We start from the raw sequence: 21,710 nt of genomic DNA on the forward strand, positions 1-21,710 counted from the left end.
ATCCAGGACATTTTCCTTAAACTTGACAGTTAAGTATCCAGGTGTCTACATGCCATCTAAATGGCATGTCTGTCCAAACAGCACTTAAAATTTCTAAAGAGTTCCTACTTTGCCCAGCTGGTGTGGCTCAGTGGTTGAGCATCGACCTATGACCCAGGAGCTCTCGGTTCGATTTCCAATCAGGGCACATGCCCAGGCTGTGGGCTCAACCCCCAGCAGGGGTCGTGCAGGAGGCAGTCTATCACTGACTTTCTCATTAATGTTTCTATCTCTCCCTTTCCCTTCCTCTCTCTGAAATCAATAAAAACATATTTAAATTAAAAAAAAAAAAAAAAAAAAAAAGAGTTCCTACTTCCCATTTCTCTTCCCAGGCTTCTCCATCTCAGTCACCCAATGCTCAAACCAAAACACCCAGGCGTAACTGACTGATTCCTTCTTCTCCTTCATCTTACACCTAGTTCATCCTTTTATAACTCGAAAATATTCTCTAACCTCTTTGCTTTTCTTAATCCTCACTATCATCCCCTAGTCCAAAACCAAACTCATCCCTTTCTTTTTAACTTTAATCCCTTTCCAATTCAATCTCCATAAAACAGCTAGTGATCTTTTTAAAATGTGTGTCAGATCAATGACTTCATCAGTTAAAATCTCACTGATTTCTAAGTAAATTCCAGACACTGTATGTCCTGCACAGTCTGGTTCCTGCCCACTTCATCATCTTCACTTCAGCCCTACTACCATCATACATGCAAAGGCCTTTTCTTTTCTTTTTTTAAAATCCTCACCCGGAGATATTTTCTCTATTGCTTTCTGAGAAAGTGGAAGGGAGAGAGAGAAAACATCGATGTGAGAGAGAGACATCGATTGGTTGTCTCCCACAACATGCCCCAGCACCTCAACCAGGGCTGGGATTGAGCCTGCAACAGAGGTACTTGCCCTTGGCCGGAATCCAACCTAGGACCCTTTAGTCCGTGGGCCATCGCTCTAACCACTGAGCCAAACCGGCTAGGGCAGCCCTTTTCAATATCTCTGCTCTGACCTTTGCTTTTGCCTAGAAACCTCTTCCTCAACTGCTAATTCTCATCTTTCAGATCCCAGCTCAGAAGTCAATTCCTAAGAGAAATCCTCCCTGAATGCTCTAAAAAATGTAGGCCCCTATCAGTTACTTTCTATCAAATTAGTATTTTATTCCCTTCACAGTAATCATCACAGTTTGTCACTTAACATGTTTGTATCTTGGTTGTTATGTTTCTCCCACCATAATGTGAGCTTCACAAGGAAATCTTATCTGTCTTGTTGCCTGATATAATCCCAGGATCCAGCACAATACCTGGTACATATTAAATGCTCAATAAATATCTGCTCAATGAATAGATAATTACTACCACAAATTACATATGAAACAGTTAATAATATTTAGTAAACTAAGTAATGGTGATTAAAGATGATAGCATAAAATCACGAAGAGCAGAAAACTCCACCTCAACCTACCACTGTCAAACCAATTATATTTGTAAATTTCTTTCTTTACAGATTTTCTAGTATGTTTTATTCCCAGATTTTCTGACGGAATTAATCTCAAGATGGAAATTTATACCTTTTGCAAAATACAAATTTTAATATTAGTCCAAGCTGAAAGATTTTTCCTAAGAAAACATATGCACCAAAATAGGTCCCATGAGAGACTAAATATTAAAACCAACTAATTATCGTAGAAAAAATTTAAAATTATCACAAAGATACTCCATCACCAAGCCAGAAGGTTTCACAAGCAAATACTAACAACATTTAAAGGAATAAATAGCGATTTAAACAAGAAACTATTTAAACAACTTTAAAGCAATAAATAAGTTATTTAAAGGAATAAAAAACCTATTTAAACACCAAAGGATTCAAAAAGAAAAATAGGAAACACAATCTTTTAGCAAAGCAAGTATCAAACTGTTATCAAGACGAAAAACTAGAGACAATTCACACAATGGGTCTCAATATTAAAATCCTATGTAAAATATTAGCAAACAGAATCCAGCAGCTCAGAATAAACCATGACTATGTGATCACGCTGAGTTTATTTCAAGAAGCAAGGGCAACTAAATTTTAAGTAATATTGTAAAAGAATTATTCCTCATGATCATTAGGTCAAAAGTGGAAAATCTTTCTGATAATTTCCACTGATACTAAAAAGACTTTAATTAGCAAACATTCTTGCTAGAAATCTAAAAAATAGTAACGGGGTTATTTCCTTAGTGCGATTAAAAAAAATGTGTGTTTGTGTGTGAAATCAACCTAAAAGCCAGAATCATTCTTATTGTGGAAATACTAGAGCAAGTGTTGGTAAACTATGGCTCATAGGTTATTTCTAGCCCGTCACTGGTTTATATAAATAAAATCTTGTTGCAAGAGAGCTACACCCATTCATTTACATATTGTCTATGGCTACTTTTACACTACAATGGTAGAGTTGAAAATATTTACTATCTGACCCTTCACCGTGCAAATTTGACAACCCCTGTAATAAAGCACTCCCATTAAAGTTAGAAAAACATAAAAATGTTTACCATCAAGCACTGATTTTTGGAGGTATCATCTAATGCAATCAGACATTCAACTAACGTTCAACTTTTGCAACTACCACCATTTCTATCACTGACTCCCTCTGAGACTGCCCCTTCTCCCTTGTCATTATATCCACCATATAGCAATGGCAGCTCTAATTCACTCAAACCTAACTCAACCAAAGTGATTTTTTAAATGACCAAGTTTTCTGTAATAAAGCAAAATGGAAACACATACTGTATTTTAATAGAAGATACTGAAATTACCTGTATTTTCAATTTGACTATTCTTTGTAACACATCAAAACCATAATGAAAAAATCAATAGGACCTACTAGTCCTACACAGGGCTTGTAAATGCAATTAACAGCATACCCAATATTTTAATGTGATGTACAGCACTCTTGTACAATGCACGTAGAAATAATAAATCTCACTGTTAAACATACCCTTCCTGAAGAGATAAATGGTTTTCTTCAGGACCACTGCTATCACTGTGTAGTTCAGGTTCATTTTCATCCTTTCCTGGTAGAGTCTCCCAGCTTTCATCACTTGAGGACTGATCTTTTTCTGTACCAGAAAATCGATGAGGCAAAGAAGCAGACCATTCTCCATCACTGCATTCTGAACTGCAAATTTAGAACAGAAATAAAGTAAACTGTCATTATATGTGCATTTATTGTTTGGAGTGTTAACAGGCACATGGTATAGAATGGACTACTGATGCCACACATGCTTCATCAGGTGCCAATTTTTAAAATATTTTTTAAATGAATAAATAAATATATTCAGCAGAATGTAACTTTTTTTTTAATCCTCACCAGAGGAGACATAGACATCAATGTGAGAAAGAAACATTGACGAGGTGCCTTATAGATTGAACCTACAACCTACATATGACCTGGAATCAGACCAGCAACCTTTTGGTGCACAGGACAATGCTCTTAGATATAGGTTCTTCATATTTTAGACATGTTTCTAAGTAAAAATTTAAACATAACTTGGTAATTATAAATTTATTATTCACCTGGCCTGACTTAAAACAATTTTCTAATTACATAATTACAAACTGATGAAATATCTTCTATGAATAATTCCTACTATTGCCATGTTTTAAAAGCTTAACTATTTTTTCCTTCCTTTTTCACAGACTTTAAAATGAAGATACATTCAAATTCGTATAAAGTAGCACTGACAAATCTTTAGTGAAGTCCTTTGGTAGGACTGTGAACACAAAATATATTTCAATTCAAGAGAATACTTAGGTAAGAAACCAAAACATATGATAAAGGGTTAATAAAGAACCTCAGAAAATTACTTTTTATTATATTTAACTTTGGTTAACTTGGTTACATTTAACTATTCTTAAAGCACCAGTCATACTACCAAGGCAAAAATATTACTTAAACAATGTTAATAATAAATCTTAAATGCTCCTTCTGACCATCTCAACCATTCTGGTCAAGAATCCCTTAATGATTTCCTTTTTGTGTACTGAATTTTGAGAAGCCAAAAAAAATAACAAATTTTAGTTTATGTTTTTGAAAGGAAGTGATAATTAGTAAGAAATTGTCTTTTATGATGACAACATATTATTAATATCTAAACTAGTTAGTGAGTTCTTCCTTCTATAGGTAGATGCACCCAAGAGATCAAAATTCTAACAAAGAGCAGCACTAAGCTGAGCTCTGAGAAACTAGAAGTAAAAAAGTAAAATGAACATCCAATTTTCAATAAACGATGGGCAGCAGGGCACAGGCATCCTGGAGAAGGAATGCAATGGAGCTCTGGGATAGCAAATAAAAGACAATAAAATGCCTATAAAATTTTCTGTGACCCAAAGAATCATCTAAGATCAAGTAAGTCATCTCTAGGCTTGCATCAGTGTCAAAATCTACCAAGAAATAGATTTATAAGGAGCTTACTGGGCTGTTAAGGATCCTTGAGTATGAAGCTTCTCAAATTCAAAGCTAAATTACCACCTCCAAATCTGAGAATTTTAGATAAGATTTCTAAATTAATTTGTGGCAATTTTTTACATACTAAAGAAAACCTCATGTTTTAGACATTTCACTCAGAGTATGATACTGTTCAGAAAGTAAACACATGAAACTTCTGAACTTTCCTAGATTAACTTTTCTATTAATTAATAAAGTAATTCATATACTATCTACAAATTTTAATACAAAAAGAATGTCTGTCATCAACATATTTAAGAAGCCTATGTGAAGGACTGGCAAACCACAGCTTTTGGGCCAAATCTGGCTTTGCTGCCTGTTAAAAAATGGTCTGTAAGCTAAAAATGGTTTTTTACATGTATATCTTTGATTTTTGTCTCTTAATCAACAAACCCTAAAATATTTACTATTTGGCCTTCAAGAAAAAGTCTGTGGACCCTTAGCCTGTATCATTACTCATTATACACAACCCTTCCCTCTAAGTAGATAATTTTAAAACATCTATCCCCAGCCCTGACCACCATACTAAGCCTTCATAATCACTAACTGCCCTCTAATCAATTTAGATTTCACACTTCTTTTTCAAGTTATGTTTTAAAAACAAAATCCATCTGCCAGATAAGTCCCTTTCTTCATTTTCTAACTGCTAATGGTATTACTCTGCTTTTATGCTAGAAAACACTTATTTTGGACTCTTAACAAACTCCCCATGTTTAACTTTCCATTCTTTCTAACTTTCCATTCTTTCTGTACAATGGCTCTTATATCCTAGCTCCTTTCCCCCCATTTCTCAAAACAAACAAACAAACAAAAACAAAACCCCTAAAAACCAAAAAACCTTGTTCAAGTGCTTTTCTCTAAACCTAGTCAATTATTAATTTATGTCCCTAAATTTAATCCACTCTCAACTCACTTAAAAAAATGCAACCTAAATATCACTGTCACTTCCATTTATATCAAATAGTAAATTTATAATTACTCCAAAAACCTTTAAGAGTTTTTTCCTAAAGCAGTATTTCACAAATTAAGCCATTTGCCTCACATTGTTTGCTACAGCTGTACATTAATACTGTCTTAAGATACAGTACTAGTTGGGAACATAGGTTCTGAGGTCAACTTGTCTGGATTTGAATCCACTACTTATTAGCTATGAAAAAGTTACTTAACCTCTCTGTGCCTCTACCACTTCACATATCAGGTAAGTCTAATAGCTCAATGAGTTCGTGTGAGGAGTAAATGAGTTAATATATACAAAACATTCTAACAGTGTTTGGTAAATAATAAGCCATCAAAAACAGTTAGCAAATCATTTTTTAAGAACATTTTTTTACTCAAATACATTTAGTTACCTCCTAAGCAATATCCATAAAATTTCAAATTTTATGAGTTAGCTATATTTTTTATTCCCATTAAGACAAATATAATGATAAAAATTAGTAATACTTATCTGTGTACCACTTAATATATTTGACTCACTTTGGAAAATTATGGCCTATAGAAAAAAAGTTTAAACTTTGAATGGCATGATTTACTACACTCTGATCCCAGTTACTAGTACATTCTTACATCCAACTCTTTTGTTACATGAATGCTCTTTATTTCAAATACTGTTCCGGAAGTGTGAACTTTCGCCATAACCATTTCTCCCACCAACAAGAATGTCTTCACAATCACTTCACTTTTTTTCTCTTTCAGGCTCAGATCATTCCTTCAAGACCCTTTCCTATAGAATTGTTTCTTTTGTTTTTCAGTTAATTAATTGAAATCTTGTTTAGTCAGTCAAACTCACTAAAGCACAGGTGCCTCTTTAACAATGCATTTAAAGGTACTTTTCATAAGTATCAAATCACAGTTTCTTTAATAATGACCAGAAAAGTGTCTGAGGAGATCAGCCTGAATAGTGAAGTACTTGTAAAAGCTCTTTGAAATTAAGACTGTGCAATTGCCTGGTTTTAAATAGGGAACTTTTGGTGTTATTAGTTTATTTGAAAAGGGCCAAAAATTAATCCTCTTTAAAGTATGTTCCAGAAATAAATACATATTTGTGATATAGTGACAGAAAGTAATATATGAACAATTTCCTATTAATATTTCATTCTGAACATTATTTATCTATGACAAGTTTCAAACTTAATGTCTATTACTGATTTAAAAGTCCAAACTGGCTCAGAGGGCTAGTCAGAGGACACTATATGCAACTACGATTAAGATTTTTTACTATAAAAAACCCCCAGAAAACAAAGAACCTACCACAGGCAATTTCCTTACTGAAGAAACAAGATACTGTATTTATATATTTTACATCAGGTGAAAGTTCCATTGATGACAGCCTCTTTTTCACCCCTGGCAGTGGAATGCCACATTGCTAAGAGTAAGCTTTGAAGTCAGACAGATCTGGGTTAGGAACATGGCTTGGTATTTACTAGCAATGCAAGCCCAGGCATTTAACTTCCCTAAACTCACTTTTCCTCATATGTAAAATGAGAATATTACTATTTACTTTTCAGGGCTATAGTAATATTTAAATGAATGCTGCAGATAAAATGTTTAGCACAATTTTTGGAAAAGGGTAAACAATTAATAAAAGTGGCAGTTACTTCATTATATAAGCTGTCTGCTTAGAGCTGTCATTTCGATTTCCTACCAGCACACCACCATTATGCTCTTTAATCTACCAAAGAAAATCTACATCCTCTGGTTTGTTTTACTAAATGGCAATTATCAGCCACCTGGTTATCCAATTATCTTTAGTTTTACTCTCTTTACACCAGAGGTCAGTAAATTCTGCCCTGGCCCATGAGCGAAATCTAGCCACCTGTCCATTTTTTTATGAGCTGGAAGCTAAGAAATATGGTTTTTTGCATTTTAAAATTGTTATATAAGTGCCTACACAAGATCCTCGCTTTTATCTTTTGGTCCACAAAGCCTAAAATATTTACTATCTGGTCACCTTTTTAAAAAGTTTGTCAACCCTGGGGGGTCTGGAGGAGACATAGGTCAATGGAAGAGAAACTGAGGAGCAGGAAAGGGTGAGCAAACAGCTCAGTAGCAGCACTGTAGTCAAAGAAAATGAATAGTGAGAAAAGTCACCTGGCTGTGGAAGTTAGGAGGTCATTGTTAACGTGAAAGAATAGACAAATAATACTGAGAATTATATTTGGAGGTGTTTAAGAAGAGTGGATAGAAGGAAGAGAAGCTGTGGGTATGGAACATTTATTCTGAAAATTCCGCAATGAAAGAGAAAACAAACAGGCAAGTAGATAATAGAAGGAACAAGATCAAGTGAAGGTTTCCACCAGACTGTGAAAAATTGGAGAATGCGAGGTAGAGGGGAGCAACCTAGGAATAAGGATAATAGATAAGGTGTCAGATGTGACTGTAGGCACAGAATGAGAAAAGTTACCTCTCTTCACTGAAAAAACTGAAAATAAATACTGAGATACTCTAACATGGAGAAGAGAAAAACAAGAAAGTTCACGTTTAACTAGTTCAGTATCTCCAGGAAAGCAGGAGTGCAAATCATCTACTAAGAGTGACAGAAGTGTATGAAATTAAAAGCAAAAAGAGAAAGAATTTAAAAATAAGTTTTCAAGGACAGTAAGCAACAGAACAAATAAGATACAAAATAATTGTGGATTAGGGGACCATTTGTTCTTGACTAGAAAAGCACATGAGGTAAATATTTTAAATTCTCAAAGTAAAAAATAAATTAGGTACCACTTTAATTTTCATATGCTCTATTATTGTCTCCCATTAGCATTTAGAGCTATATTCAAAAGGAGACAACTATAACTTATTAGAATGCTACATTCTTTACACATTCAATTGTGAACCAAAAATACTTTTTTCACATATGGAATGAAATTATGTGTGACTTCTAGACAAATAATTTATGTACAAATCCTAACTAGAAATAAGATCGAGAAGTAAAATCAGCCAAAAAAGCAACCCTCTTCTTTACTAAATCCCTCAAGGAACTGGTTGGTTTGTCTTTTCTAGCATTCATCACATGCATAAATAATCAACTACAAAGGAGACGAGGGAAAAGTGAAAGATTAGATAATTTTGTCACCTGACTAGAAGATCAAAAAAAGTTTTTATTTTTATTGAAAATACTCTGGATGGCCTGGCCGGGCGTGGCTCAGCGGTTGAGCGTCGACCTGGGATCCAGGCGATCCGGGTTCGATTCCCAGTCAGGGCACATGCCCAGGTTGTGGGCTTGATCAATGACTCTCTCATCATTGATGTTTCTATCTCTCTCTCTCCCTCTCCTTTCCTCTCTCTGAAATCAATAAAGACATATTAAAAAAAAAAAAAAGACAATACTCTGGATGGAAATTGTGTTAAAACATATAATTATTTTCATTTTCAAAGACAGTATACGGAACACAGTCTAAGCAGCCTAGGATATTTCACCACTGTTCACATTTAACTATGTTGTAATACAGTGATACAAAGGGAACTTATTGAAATATACAAGCCTGCTTAATTTAGAAAATAAGGCCCAGATGGTGTCCTTTTAAAATTGTACCTGCTTTTTACAACTTTCTGTTTCTTTTCCTTAATATCTAAGTATTATAATCTGTAACTTGCTAGCATGCCTGAAGAACAAAGCTGTTTATCCCTAATTTACTCCTAAACTTCTATGAACTTGGAAACAAGATAAAAAGGTGTGCTAAAATGTTAGAGCATGTGCTTTAAGATCTTTTTCTTGGCTGCTTAGAGATGTTTTATTTGTCAAGATACAGGAAGATCAGAGGAACTCTTTCTTCATGACCCTTACCTAACATATATAGAAGAGGAAAGGAGCTTAATTTAGTCTCATGATAATTATCTGTACGTCCTGTCTTCCTCATAAGGTTGGTGAACACCAAGAAACAGGGACCATTATATGCATTTAGAGTACCCAGAACAAAGTCTGACACTTAGGAGGATTTCAAGAAATCTTTTTTGAATAAATCAAATAGAAATCAACTAAATGGCTAATACTCTTTTAATTCTCCCAATATCAACAACAAAAAAAGCTGTCCCAACATTTTATCTTAGGTAAGTTTTTTTTTACCTTTTAAGCAAGTTTAAGGCCTAGAGAGAAAAATTGTGAAAGAAACCTCAAGTGCTATAAGGAATGGTTAGGAGACGGCATGCCTCTCTTCAGAACAGTTAGGCCCAGGGTTAAATAAAATGTGCTGGCATGGCTGAAAGGTCCTTTTAAACTCAAGATCTTGTCCTCAACAGTTATTAAAGTTCTCAGAGTGTATTTCAAAAGAGCAGGATATTAACCTTAGCTCTTTGGTCTAATTCCAAGTCTGGTAATTATATGCTGCCTATTAAAATTCCCCTTGCAGCTCTAATTTAATAAGGTGGTGCTCAGTTCCTGTCAAACAGCTTAGAGCAATGCTACCAACCACAATGCTTTTCCCATAGAGTGTAATGTTTCAGATGTGATTAAGTGATCATTTAGAATTTTTCAGCAAAGAAAAGGATCATGCATTCATTAAAATACTTTTCCATTTATAAAGTATATATATACACTATACATTTCTAAAGTGCCCCAAATTCCTGTATCTACATATGTCACAGTAAAGTTTAGTTAAGTTCTTGATAAGGGAGTTCAATTTGTAACTATTATAACACAAACATAACAAAATATTTTTCAAGTACATCATCTTTAAGTTTTACAAAGCAGTGAAAACTCAACAAAAAAATCTTATAGATTCAAAGCAGAAGCTATTTGTACTTTCCTTCTCAAAATACTTATGGTAGAGCCACTGTGTTTCCCCATTTCTCCAACCTGCTAATATTATTGAGCAGGACTACAGTAAAACATCAGATAGATGAACAACTGGCAAAATGAAACTAAACAGGAGTTACAACTATTAAATTTCAACCTTGATCTGCCACCATATTAAAAGGCATATGGCAACTGTGATCCTTTGCAGGGAGTAAGAGCAGATGAACTGGAAACAGTAAGATAGAAACAGAATTTTACTCCTTAAAATTGTAGTGACTATTGAAATGAGATCCTAAAACATATCTTAAGACTTATAGATGCAAATATAAGTGGAATCCTAGGTAGAAACGTTTTCCTTGAGAATTTATTCTGTGATGAGTCTTGAAAAAAAATCCTAAGTGTTTCTGGCATTTCAACGTGTTTTTAAAAATGCCCCAAAATTACTCTGATCTTTCAAAGCACACCCAACTACAGGTTCTGTAAATAAATATATTACCAAAAAGTTGAAAAAAATAAGTTTCTATTAATTATAAGTACTTTTCTCATCTGTATATTCTGTTTGTAAAAAAATCTATCACTGTTCAGAATGACATTTCACTTAAGGAAAAAAATTATAAATAAGTATGCTAACACAACACCCTATAACCATTTAAAAAATCCAGTTATTCTAAGCAAAGAAAACACTTCTATTCACAAAAAGAATCAATTTAAAAACCAAGAGTCAAGAAAACTACCTTTTCTCTTTAGGCTGGCAAACAGTATAAAAATTTCAACTTCATTAGATGACATTAGGCCTGATTATTAAAAGCAAACAAGAGGTTTTTATTTTTGATTAGTGTGTCTACAATGGAGATAGCAGAGCCAAATTAAATGATAAGGCTGTAAGTTGATTTATTTTTTAATAGTAACTTAGGGGTAAATAGAATTAACAATCCAATACAAAAATCTTAGGGATAAGTATGTTTTGGAATTTAGATTTTTTCCCCCCTGAGATTTAGAAACATTACCTAACAATTCCCAGTGGGGTCTAAGCCAGCACCCAGTAATCAAGCACTCATATTACTGCAACAAAATTTATAAATGCTTGAAAAAAAGGCCTCATCTTAGTTCAGACACAGATCTGCCACCAAGTAAGTTAACATCAAGTCAGGTTTTGCTGCCAATATCCATTTTTAGAAGTTTGTGGGTTTTGGGTAAAAGACTGTGGACCTAAACTGGAAAAATAGAAATAAGTCAGGCAAAAGTTCTTAACTACGTTTACCCTTACCTTAAAAAACAGTAGGTTTCAAAAATATTATCTGCTAATACTTAAAGTTTACAAACTTCCATGACAGTAGAGGAATTATATCTCAATTACTTCTACAAGTTAGTTAATTCATATATCCAAAGAAAATAACATATATTTTATTAATTTTATAATATGAAATAAAATACATAAAATGCATTCATATTCTAAAGGATATATGTCTTCCTTTGTAGCACTTTCTAGTTAAAAAAATATTATTTCCATAAATTGTATTGTAATTGAGCATAGTTGGATTTACAGCTAACTTAAAAGGACACTTGGACTCTGGAATAATAAAACGTAAGCAGTTAGACAAAGAAATTCTCCATTTCTCTCCTCTTTCTATTGTCTTACAGTTTGGGGATAAAGAAAACTATGCAGCAGGGATCAGAATGCTTATTATAAGAAAAGTTATGTGTTCTCCTGAAAACAGTAAATTGTAGTGGTGAAGAACCAAGTCTGGAGTTAGGCAGTAAGTAGATACTAGAATTCCAGCTCTACTGCTTACTAGCTTTGTGACCTTAGGAAGTTAATTCTCTTGTGCCTTAGTTTCCTCATTCACAAATGGGGGAAATAATAGTATGAACCACATAGACTTGTTAATGAGAATTAAATGCTAAATAAAAATAAGAAATAAACTTAGTGATAGGAAGAACAAAGAAATGGGTGTATTAATAAATATTGGCAAAGTTAATGCAATATTATCAATCAAAATTTCCTGTGGTTTTAATTACCTTTAAAACCCAGACTGGCTTGGCATAGAATTTTTAAAAATACAATAAATGTTTACCTTGCATTTCATTAACTGAAATACAAAGAATTAAAATAATTAGTATCTATTCTTTTGTAATCATTATCATCACATGGTTATAATTTCTATACACTCCTGAAACACCTCATAAAGAAAGTTTCTGTAAAAAGTTAACCACTAATTTGCACGTATGGTTAGCATTTGGTAAATGAGAATATTTGATAAATTAAAATATCCAATACTCTGACTACGTCAGAGAGCCCAGCCATCAAACATCATGGTATTATACACTCTGCTCACTACATAATATGGCAAAGTATTGAATAAAACCTTACCTATCTTCATCTTTGTCATACAGTTGGTAATAATCGCCACAGCCATTCCAGAAGGTGTTATTCACAACTTCTTGCCTTCTTGCTATGGCTCCACTTTCTGATGTTATTTGGTTATTTTCTGTTTCACTCTGTGTAACTCTTGCGAAAGGTAGATCCAAGAACATACAGTCATGTCCTCCATCGTAGTCATCACATTTTATCAAGAGGTCATCTGAGCCATTTTCCTCAACTTCTAAAGCCTCCCTCCACCTCTGAACACTTCTTTGTTTAGCCTCATGCCTACTAAGACCTGATTCTTGGTTCACCTGGCTTGAACTTATCAGTTTTCTAACTTTGGGCCTCACTACCTGTTCAGGAGAACTTCCCTGCCTGTTGTCCCTATCCCTGGTATTTTGTTCACTGCAAATATGCCCCAGAGCACAGGCTGAATCTTCAGGTGAATTTTCTCTCTGTCTCTCCTGGCTAGTATTATTTTGTTCTTTCTTTCTAATAACTTCCTCTTTAGAAGAGGACCTCTGAAATTCCTGATTGGTCTGACTGACAAACTCAGTATCACCAGTAGAACTTTTCACTAAAGGCGCTGAATCAAACTCTTCAAACTCATCTCGTATTTCACAGTTAAAAGAGGGAACTGGCGGTGAAAGACCAGTATATGCCTCTACCTCTCCATTTTCCAATTCATATATTGTATTGCCCAATGCTTCCTGATATCTACCACTTTCCACAACTTCCGCAGAAAGCTGAAGATGGTCATTATCCTCCTCTCTATGTCTGCCATCTGGATCATAAGAGTCAGTATGAATCAATGCAATTCCATTTTGGACACTTGAGGCATTACAAGCTCCCGAAGTATATTCTCCCTCAGAGTGATTATGAAGATTTGTACTGCTTCCTAAGGTCTCCCTGCCTTCCCCACTATGAAGTACTGTAGCAAAGGATGGACTGCTCTCAATGGTCTGATTCAGTGCTGTGTCACAAATGGGAATTTCTGCTTCACTTTTTCCAAATAAAGGATTGTTGGGTAAAGACGACTGTACTTGATCCAATGCACTGGAACCTTCGTACAGAACGAGAGAAAACATTTGGAGGGATTAATTTAGATAAAATTTGATTTAATCATGGCTATTTAAGTAGAAATCATATCATTACCTACTTGAGATTATAAAATAATTTCTCTGACAGGTGCTTCTATGTGCCCTTACTTAACTGGGAGGGCAGAAAGGTTATCCTATGAGTTCATTTATGCCACTGTACTGTGCAGTCACTCAATATCATTTTACTTGTATGTCTTTTGCAGGTTTTTCACCTAAATTCTAACACCTAAAACATTCTGTAAAAGACATTAAAAAGAGGCTAATGAAAGAACAAACAATAAACGGCATAAGTGAAGTCACTGCCCTCCCAGCTGTCAGGGTGTACAATTCAAACTTAACTTCTTTTATTACATACAAGTTAAAAAAAAAACCAAAACCTTCAAAAGTACTTATGATAGATATAAGATCAGATTACACATCTAACAGAAATGAGACTCTACTGTGTTTGATGTCATTTCAGAAGATTATAACTCAGTCTCTAGATATATAATATTAGATTTCTACCCCAAAAGTGGACTGTTGTAATATAGCTATAATCAATTAACTTTAGATATGTTACAGCTATGAATGAAAAACAGCGAAAAGTCAATGCTGATCCTCTTTGCCACAGTTTGTCAGAATCTTAACACAAGAGTAAAATCATATCTAATCTATAAATTACTTTAGCATGAGCATCTTTTATCACTACTAATGTAATAATAAAAATGAAGACATGTGAAATTTGTTGGAACAAAAATTTATAAATTATAAATAACTGAAGATTGGTCTTGTCATATGACAAAAAGGCTTCTTTAACAGAATGACCTTAGCTAAGAATTCAGATTCTTATATATAAATGGCAGTAGAAAAAATCAAGAATTATCAAGTTTCTTCAGGACAAGAGGAAGATGACATTCTAGTCCAAAATCATGTATTATAATTCATGTATATCTGCAAAATACTTTTCAAATCACTGAATAATTAAGAAATTTTAATTGACTAAGAGTTACTTGACATTTACATTTTATAAAATGATTTTTTTTAAATCAAATGAGCCAAGCTAAGTTACTTTGAGACAAATTTTAAAAAACAAGAACTATTTAAACATAATATGCAGGGAAAAATATACTCAGTTCACACTGAAAAAATGTTTTTTGATTAAAACATGAAGATTTCCTCTGGTTGAAGGATGTGAAAATGTAATCACTGACATGCCAGTGTAGTTATATTTTAATAACTGGCCATATTCTGTTTTCTTCTATATTTAAATATTAATATTAATTCAATAAAAATTTAAATTAATTAAAAATTTCAGAATAAAATTTAAAAAAATATATATAGCTTTATTGATTTCAGAGAGGAAAGGAGAGGGAGAAACAGATAGAAACATCAATGATGAGAGAGTAGTCATTGATTGGCTGCCTCCTGCATGCCCCCGACTGGGAATCGAGCCTGCAACCCGGGCATGTGCCCTGACCGGGAATCGAACCCTGATCACCTGGATCCTAGGTCGATGCCCAACCACTGAGCCACGCCCGGCCGGGCAGAATAGAATTTCTTGATAGAAATGTACAGCATTTTTACGCATAAACACATATAAAAGCCATTCACAATTTCAAATATTACAAGATCAATTTCTACATGCTTATTAATAGTTCTTAAACAATTCCGTGTTCCATACCTAGGGAATTTTCCTTTGGAGCATCATCTAGTTCCAACACTTCATAGTCATCACCAGCTCGACCTAAACTTCTTTCATGCCTTGTCATACAAGGTTTAAAACTGACATACGCATGTCTTCTTCCATATCTCCTGCCTGTGATTGTCTGATATCCTCCTGCTGGTTTGGGCCAGGCAGCCTTGTTGGATTCTTGATCCATTGCTGAAACATAGAGTTAAAAATAAAAGTCGCAGCAATGACCTTCATTTTGGCAACTAGTGGGGGTATTGTTTCAACATATATGCTGTTTGCCAAATCATATGCTACTGAACATTAAGTGTACCTCAGTAGTACTATAAAATACTATGTTATCAGAGTTATGTGGCTTCTTTACCCACAGACATATCTTTTAAAGTTTGGTTCCTTTAAGGTATTTTTTTAATAATGTAACCCACCAAAAAATTTTTCATATGCCAAGCTACTATACTGCAAAAGCTCATTAAGGATTGGAAAATGATCCTCCAAATTATCTAAGTAAAGTACCTTACATATAAGTGCTCAATACATATTTGTTGACTGAATTATTAGCACATGATATCATGATGGTTTCAATTACATTAAGAGTGAATACGTTCCTGTGAAAGGTAACAGGTAACTTCTTTAAATGGTATTTATACTACCATAAAAAACCAACTAGACCACAGTAAATGAATCCCAAAGTTAGGGTCAGATAAAATTTTCTAAAAGAAAACAATGATGAGCCAAGTCAAACACATGCTACCCAACTTTTCAGAATTACCAATGGTATACATTATGGTAAGAAAAGCCATCAACAGCTGCATAACTTGAATACTAAGTTCTGATGACTAAGAAACATGTAGTAAACAGTAGCATTTTTTACTAAATAAGACATTATTTTATATATATAAAGTATAAGCTTACTTAGTCAATTTGATTTTATATATACAATGCAGGACCTAAACAAAATTACTATCTCACAGTATATGAAATAGTGAATAAATATGATGGTTGCATATTTTTATTGCATTAAAACAAAAAATATAATTGCTTCCAAGCATAAAAGAAAAACAAACATGTACTTATAAAATACAATAACAAGTATTATGTTACTTAATCCCCTCAACAACCTAATGAGGTAAATACTGTAGTTTATTTTAAAGACCAAGAAGTTAAGGTTAAAATTAAGTACTTAGGTAGTATGCCCCACAATCCAACAGTATGACTCCAGAACCAGTGCCCTTAACAACAACTCCAAAGAAATAGTCTCCAAAGTGGAAAGCACAATAGAAACCGAGGGGGTGTGAAAAGAAAATATAAAAATTTCTATTTGCACTTATTTTCATATAAAAAATTAGAAATTAAACTTTACAAATATTTAATATATGGATAAAAAATGGCCTTAAGTAAGACTATAATCACGTCATGTATGGTACTGAGATATCTGAAGAGAAAAATATAAAGTCCTCAATGTACAGAAATTGACAGAGACACCTTGCTTACCTGCTGGCTCTTTTTCAGTAAACTGTGACATATATGGAAGTTTTTGTGTGCCTAGTTCAATGGAATTTTGGATGTGACTTAGTTTTTACTCACACAATTAATAAGTTGAAGATTCCTACAAAAAAACCATGGATTAAACAAAGCATTAATACAAGCACAAAACAAAAAAGGCAAAACTAATACTTCTCCTCCTTCTCGTGAAACCTTTGTTAGCTCTATAACAACAAAACCAATCTGATCAGATAAGTTAATCGAAAAACCTCATAACTATGAGAAGGCCAATCTGAAAACAGTTTTACATCTCCTCTTGAAAAATCTTGAAGTATATTTCATCATTAAGATTGACAATAACAACACACATACAATTTATAAGTAAATAAGCAAATATATTTGGAGAAGTGCTGATTGGGGTATGTGATCAAATTATTTGGGACCCTAGTACACTCTGCTATCTTTGTTTCTCCATCAAGTACAATATTTTTCCTTTAGCCCTGGCTTGTTAAAAAAGTTAAACCTAAGAATACAAACTTGGGCTTATCATGATTAATATATAATGCATACAATGTATAATGGCTTATGACAATTAAAAATTAATGTGTGTAAATAATGATATACTTATGCTTTACAGTAGTCAATTGATCATTCAGATTATTTTAATCTTATTCTAAATTAGAAAAATCAAAATTTACCATGTAACAAATATAAAGACCTGCAATTTTGAAATTAATATACTTATTTACTATTTCAAAAGTTGTCATATTTGCTCTTCTCAAAGTTCAATAAGGAATTAATTTTTAATTTAAACACCTTATTTAAACATTTGAGCTATTGCTAACTGCCTATCATCAACTCAAATTTATTAGATGATAGTTCTACAAATGAATTTAACTATATGCTATCTGTCTAGTCATGGATAGCTATTAACATACCTAAGAGTATACACACATATTTTCCCCATATAAATTAAAAATTTAGCAACAGGTTGCAATCCTCTCTCTGAATTGAGTCATATTGCTAGCAATAGCTAAAGAGTAAAAATATATTTTAAAAATCATACTGGCAAAAATAAAAGCTCTAATATATATATATATATAATATATCTTTATTGATTTCAGAGATAGGAAAGGAGAGGGAAAGACAGAAACATCAATGATGAGAGAGTCATTGATCGAGCCCACAACCCGGGCATGTGCCCTGACCAGGAATCAAACCCTGATCGCCTGGATCCCAGGTCGATGCTCAACCGCTGAGCCACACCCGGCCAGGCTCTAAAATTGTTTTAATAAGAAAAATATCTGAAGTAACTTAAATCATCACAGATTCACAGTACATATGTACATGGCAAACTTAAAGGATAACCATGGATTTAAGTTCATGAGTATTTTATCTAAACTCTTTTCTTTGGAATAGGCTTTATCCTGATACATTCCAGGGCACTATTTGCAGTGCAGAGCATACAACAATGAACAAAATGGACAAATATTCCTGCCACCCGAAAGCACTCTATTAGAATGTAGTGATTTTTAAATATGTCCACAAATTCTTTAATACTTCACCCTTCAAAAAAGCAGAGCCTAATTTGCTCCCCTTAAGCGTGAGCTATATTTGTTTCTAATGAAGATAATGTGATAGAATGACAGTGTGTGATCTACAAAATCAGGGCATAAAATGCATTGTGGCTTCCTCCTTGTTTTCTCTCTTGGCTCTTTTTCTCAGAGAAGGCAGCTGCTACATCATGAGGTCACTCAAGTAGTCCTATGGAAAGGTTCATGTGATAAGTAACTGGCAGTTCTTGATGAACTGAGGTCCTCGGGCAATTCCCATGTTAATGAACCATCTACGAAGCAGTTTCTTCAGCCACAATCCAATCAGTCTTCAGATGATTGTACCCAGCCTAAATTTTGAGAGAAACCTTATGAAAGACCTTGAGCCAAAACTACCCAGCCAGGTTGCTCCTGAATTTCTGACCTACCCTAACAATGAGGTAATAAATGTTCTGAGCCGTTAAGTCTATTGCAGCTTAACAAAATATCCTACACCAGATAACAAATACATATAATGAAAATTACATGTTCTTAGATGCTGGATTTTCATATAGTTCCACCTATTACTAAAACAAAGATTTTCTAATACCATCTCATGAAAGTGTATTTTCTCCCTTTAAAAGCTCTACTTCTGCTCAGCACGCAACCACATCATGTTGTGGTTGACAGTAGCAAAAGGTATTTGACTGGTTTTTTGCTTGTTGGCAATGTCATAACTGCTGCTTAGCACCTATACTCCACCTGTCACCTAGTAGGAACTCATTAAATAACTACCGAATCAGGGCACTTACTTTTAGAATTTAAATTTAACTGATTCAAATGAAGCTTTACACATATGGAGAGAGAAATGAGTTGAACTTCCAGAAGAAGAGTTTCAACGGAAAGCATGGTTCTATACTCCAGTGACCCATCTGCTGGGAGCCAGAACTCACTTTTTAAAATAAAAAAATGAGGGATAATTGACATATAACATTAGTTTCATGTACATCCATATGATGATTCAGTACTTGCATATGTTGCAAAACAATCACAAATAAATCTAGTTAATATGGTGGTACACAGTTACAAATTATTTTTCCTGTGATAAGAATTTTTAAGACCTATTCTCTCAGCAACTTTCAAATAGGCAATAAAGTATTATTGACTCTAGTCACCATGCTGTACATTATATCTCTGTGACTTATTTTATAACTGAAAGTTAGTGCTTTTGACCCTTTTGCCCATTTTGCCTCCCTTTTCTTCCCCACCTCTAGCAACAACCAGTCTGTTCTCTGTATCTATGAACTTTGTTTTGGATTCCACATACAAGTGAGATCATATGGTATTTGTCTGTCTAATTTATTTCACTTAGCATAATGCCCTCAAGGTCCATCCAGGTTGTTGCAGAATATTCTATTATACACACACACACACATATATGGTGTCCCAAAAAAATGTATATATACTTTTTTTCTGATAGTTCAATTGATGTTTCTTTCTTTTCAGATTTAATCCATTGGAATTAATAATTATTCAAAGTGTGTATACATTTTTGGGGACATGATATATATATACATGACCACATTTTTCCCCAGGAAGATCATATTTTGGGGAGGTGGCTTAAAATAATTTCTCTCCTAGTTCTGGAGGCTAAAAGTGAAAAATCAAGGTGTCAGTAGGGCCATGTGCCCCCCAAAGGCTCTAGGGAAGAATCCCTCTGTACTTCTGGTTGGATGCAGGAACCCTTGGCATTCCTTGACTTTATACCACATCTTCTTTATCCATTTATCCATCGATGGACACCACTTAGGTTGTTTCCATGGGGTGGAGTGCACATCTCTTCAAGTTAGTGTTTTCATTTTCTCCAGATAAATACCCCAAAATGGAATTGCTGGGTCATATGGTAATTCTCTTCCTAATTTTCTGAGGAACCTCCATGTTTCCTATAGTGGCTGCACCAAGGGTTCTCTTTTCTCCCACATCTTCTCCAACACTTGTTATTTCTGGACTATTTCATAAAAGCCATTCTAACTGGTGTGAGTTGATTATCTCACTGCATTTTCATTTGCATTTCCCTGATGACTAGTAATGTCGAGCATTTTTTCATGTACCTGTTGGCCATCTGTAAGTCTTCTTTGGAAAAATGTCTAGTCATATCCTCTGCCCATTTTCTAATTAGATTGTTTTTTTGCTATTGGGTTGTAAAATTCTTTATATGTTTTGGATACTAACCCCTTATCACATACTATATGATTTGCAAAAATTTTTCCAATTCAATAGTAGGTTGCCAAGAAATAACTCACCTTTCTAGTGTCCTTTCTAGAATCATATGAATGCATATTTTTAAAAAATTTTATTGAATTTATTGGGGTGACATTGGTTAATAAAAGTGTATCAGTTTCAGGTACCCAAACAAAAAAACATTTTAAAGGGTCTTTTCTAGAAATGGATAAGTTAGTTGAGAAACAATACAATTTGATCCAAATATTTAGAGGGGGAAGTCTTGATTACTCTCCCAAGCCCACTGTAATATTTATTTTATATTCTCCCATATTTAGCTTTACATGTTTCCAAATACCCTAAAAATGTTTCTCAAAATTCCTTTTAAAACAAACTTCTATTATTATTTAGCCTGCATTTCCTTTTAGTAAAAAAATTCTTTTGTCATACAAAATTTTGGTAATTATTATACTGCAGCTATAAACTCAGAAACATAAACTTCATGACAAAATGAGTTTGTGACAATGACAAATGCTATTAGAAAGCTGTTTTGTACATACTGGAACCAATTATACTTTAACTTAACTTATAAATAGTACTTTGTCTTTCTATTTTCAGCTGCTAAGGCAAAGCAAATATTCCAAGAGATTAATATAGTATCTATTTTGAACAACTTAAGCTTGCACTTCAATTATTCTCACTTTTACATATTCTCTTTAATCTACCTCTAGATTTTTCTTATCTTCTATCCACAAGCACAAATGGTTGCTTATACATATACACAACTGCAAAATATTCAAGTAGATCTAACTAGCAGATGTACAATAAATAAGGGCTGAGGTGGTAATATTTCTATACATCACTATAAACATCTGGACACATTACTAAAACTAATTGCAGGAAATCAAGTATTCTACTCAACGACTAGATTTTGAAGTTATAGGCTGCCACACAAGAAAATTTGTGACTACCAAGTTCTGCAGATAAACAATTGTAGAAATGATAATACCTAAATCAGAGGGAAAATTTTAAAGTACAAACACTAAACTTCTGAGAAGAAATGGGTTTGCTATCCCTGGTAACACCTAGAGGTATTCC

General features: G+C 33.7%; 1 protein-coding gene across 1 annotated transcript in view; it reads right to left on the minus strand.

Annotated features, from left to right (window-relative positions):
- Window positions 1-21,710, minus strand: part of PJA2 (praja ring finger ubiquitin ligase 2) — a 60,165-nt gene that overhangs the window by 23,295 nt on the left and 15,160 nt on the right. The window contains exons 2-5 of the mRNA XM_087815482.1: window positions 16,870-16,984; window positions 15,370-15,570; window positions 12,616-13,672; window positions 3,005-3,184 (exon numbers count right to left, since the gene is read on the minus strand). Coding sequence (XP_087671608.1) covers window positions 3,005-3,184; window positions 12,616-13,672; window positions 15,370-15,570; window positions 16,870-16,900 — 1,469 coding nt within the window. The 5' untranslated portion in view covers window positions 16,901-16,984. The remainder of the gene's footprint in view (window positions 1-3,004; window positions 3,185-12,615; window positions 13,673-15,369; window positions 15,571-16,869; window positions 16,985-21,710) is intronic.

This window comes from Miniopterus natalensis, chromosome 3, assembly GCF_054644295.1.
Source record: "Miniopterus natalensis isolate mMinNat1 chromosome 3, mMinNat1.hap1, whole genome shotgun sequence".
In the NCBI taxonomy this organism is placed as follows: domain Eukaryota; kingdom Metazoa; phylum Chordata; class Mammalia; order Chiroptera; family Miniopteridae; genus Miniopterus; species Miniopterus natalensis.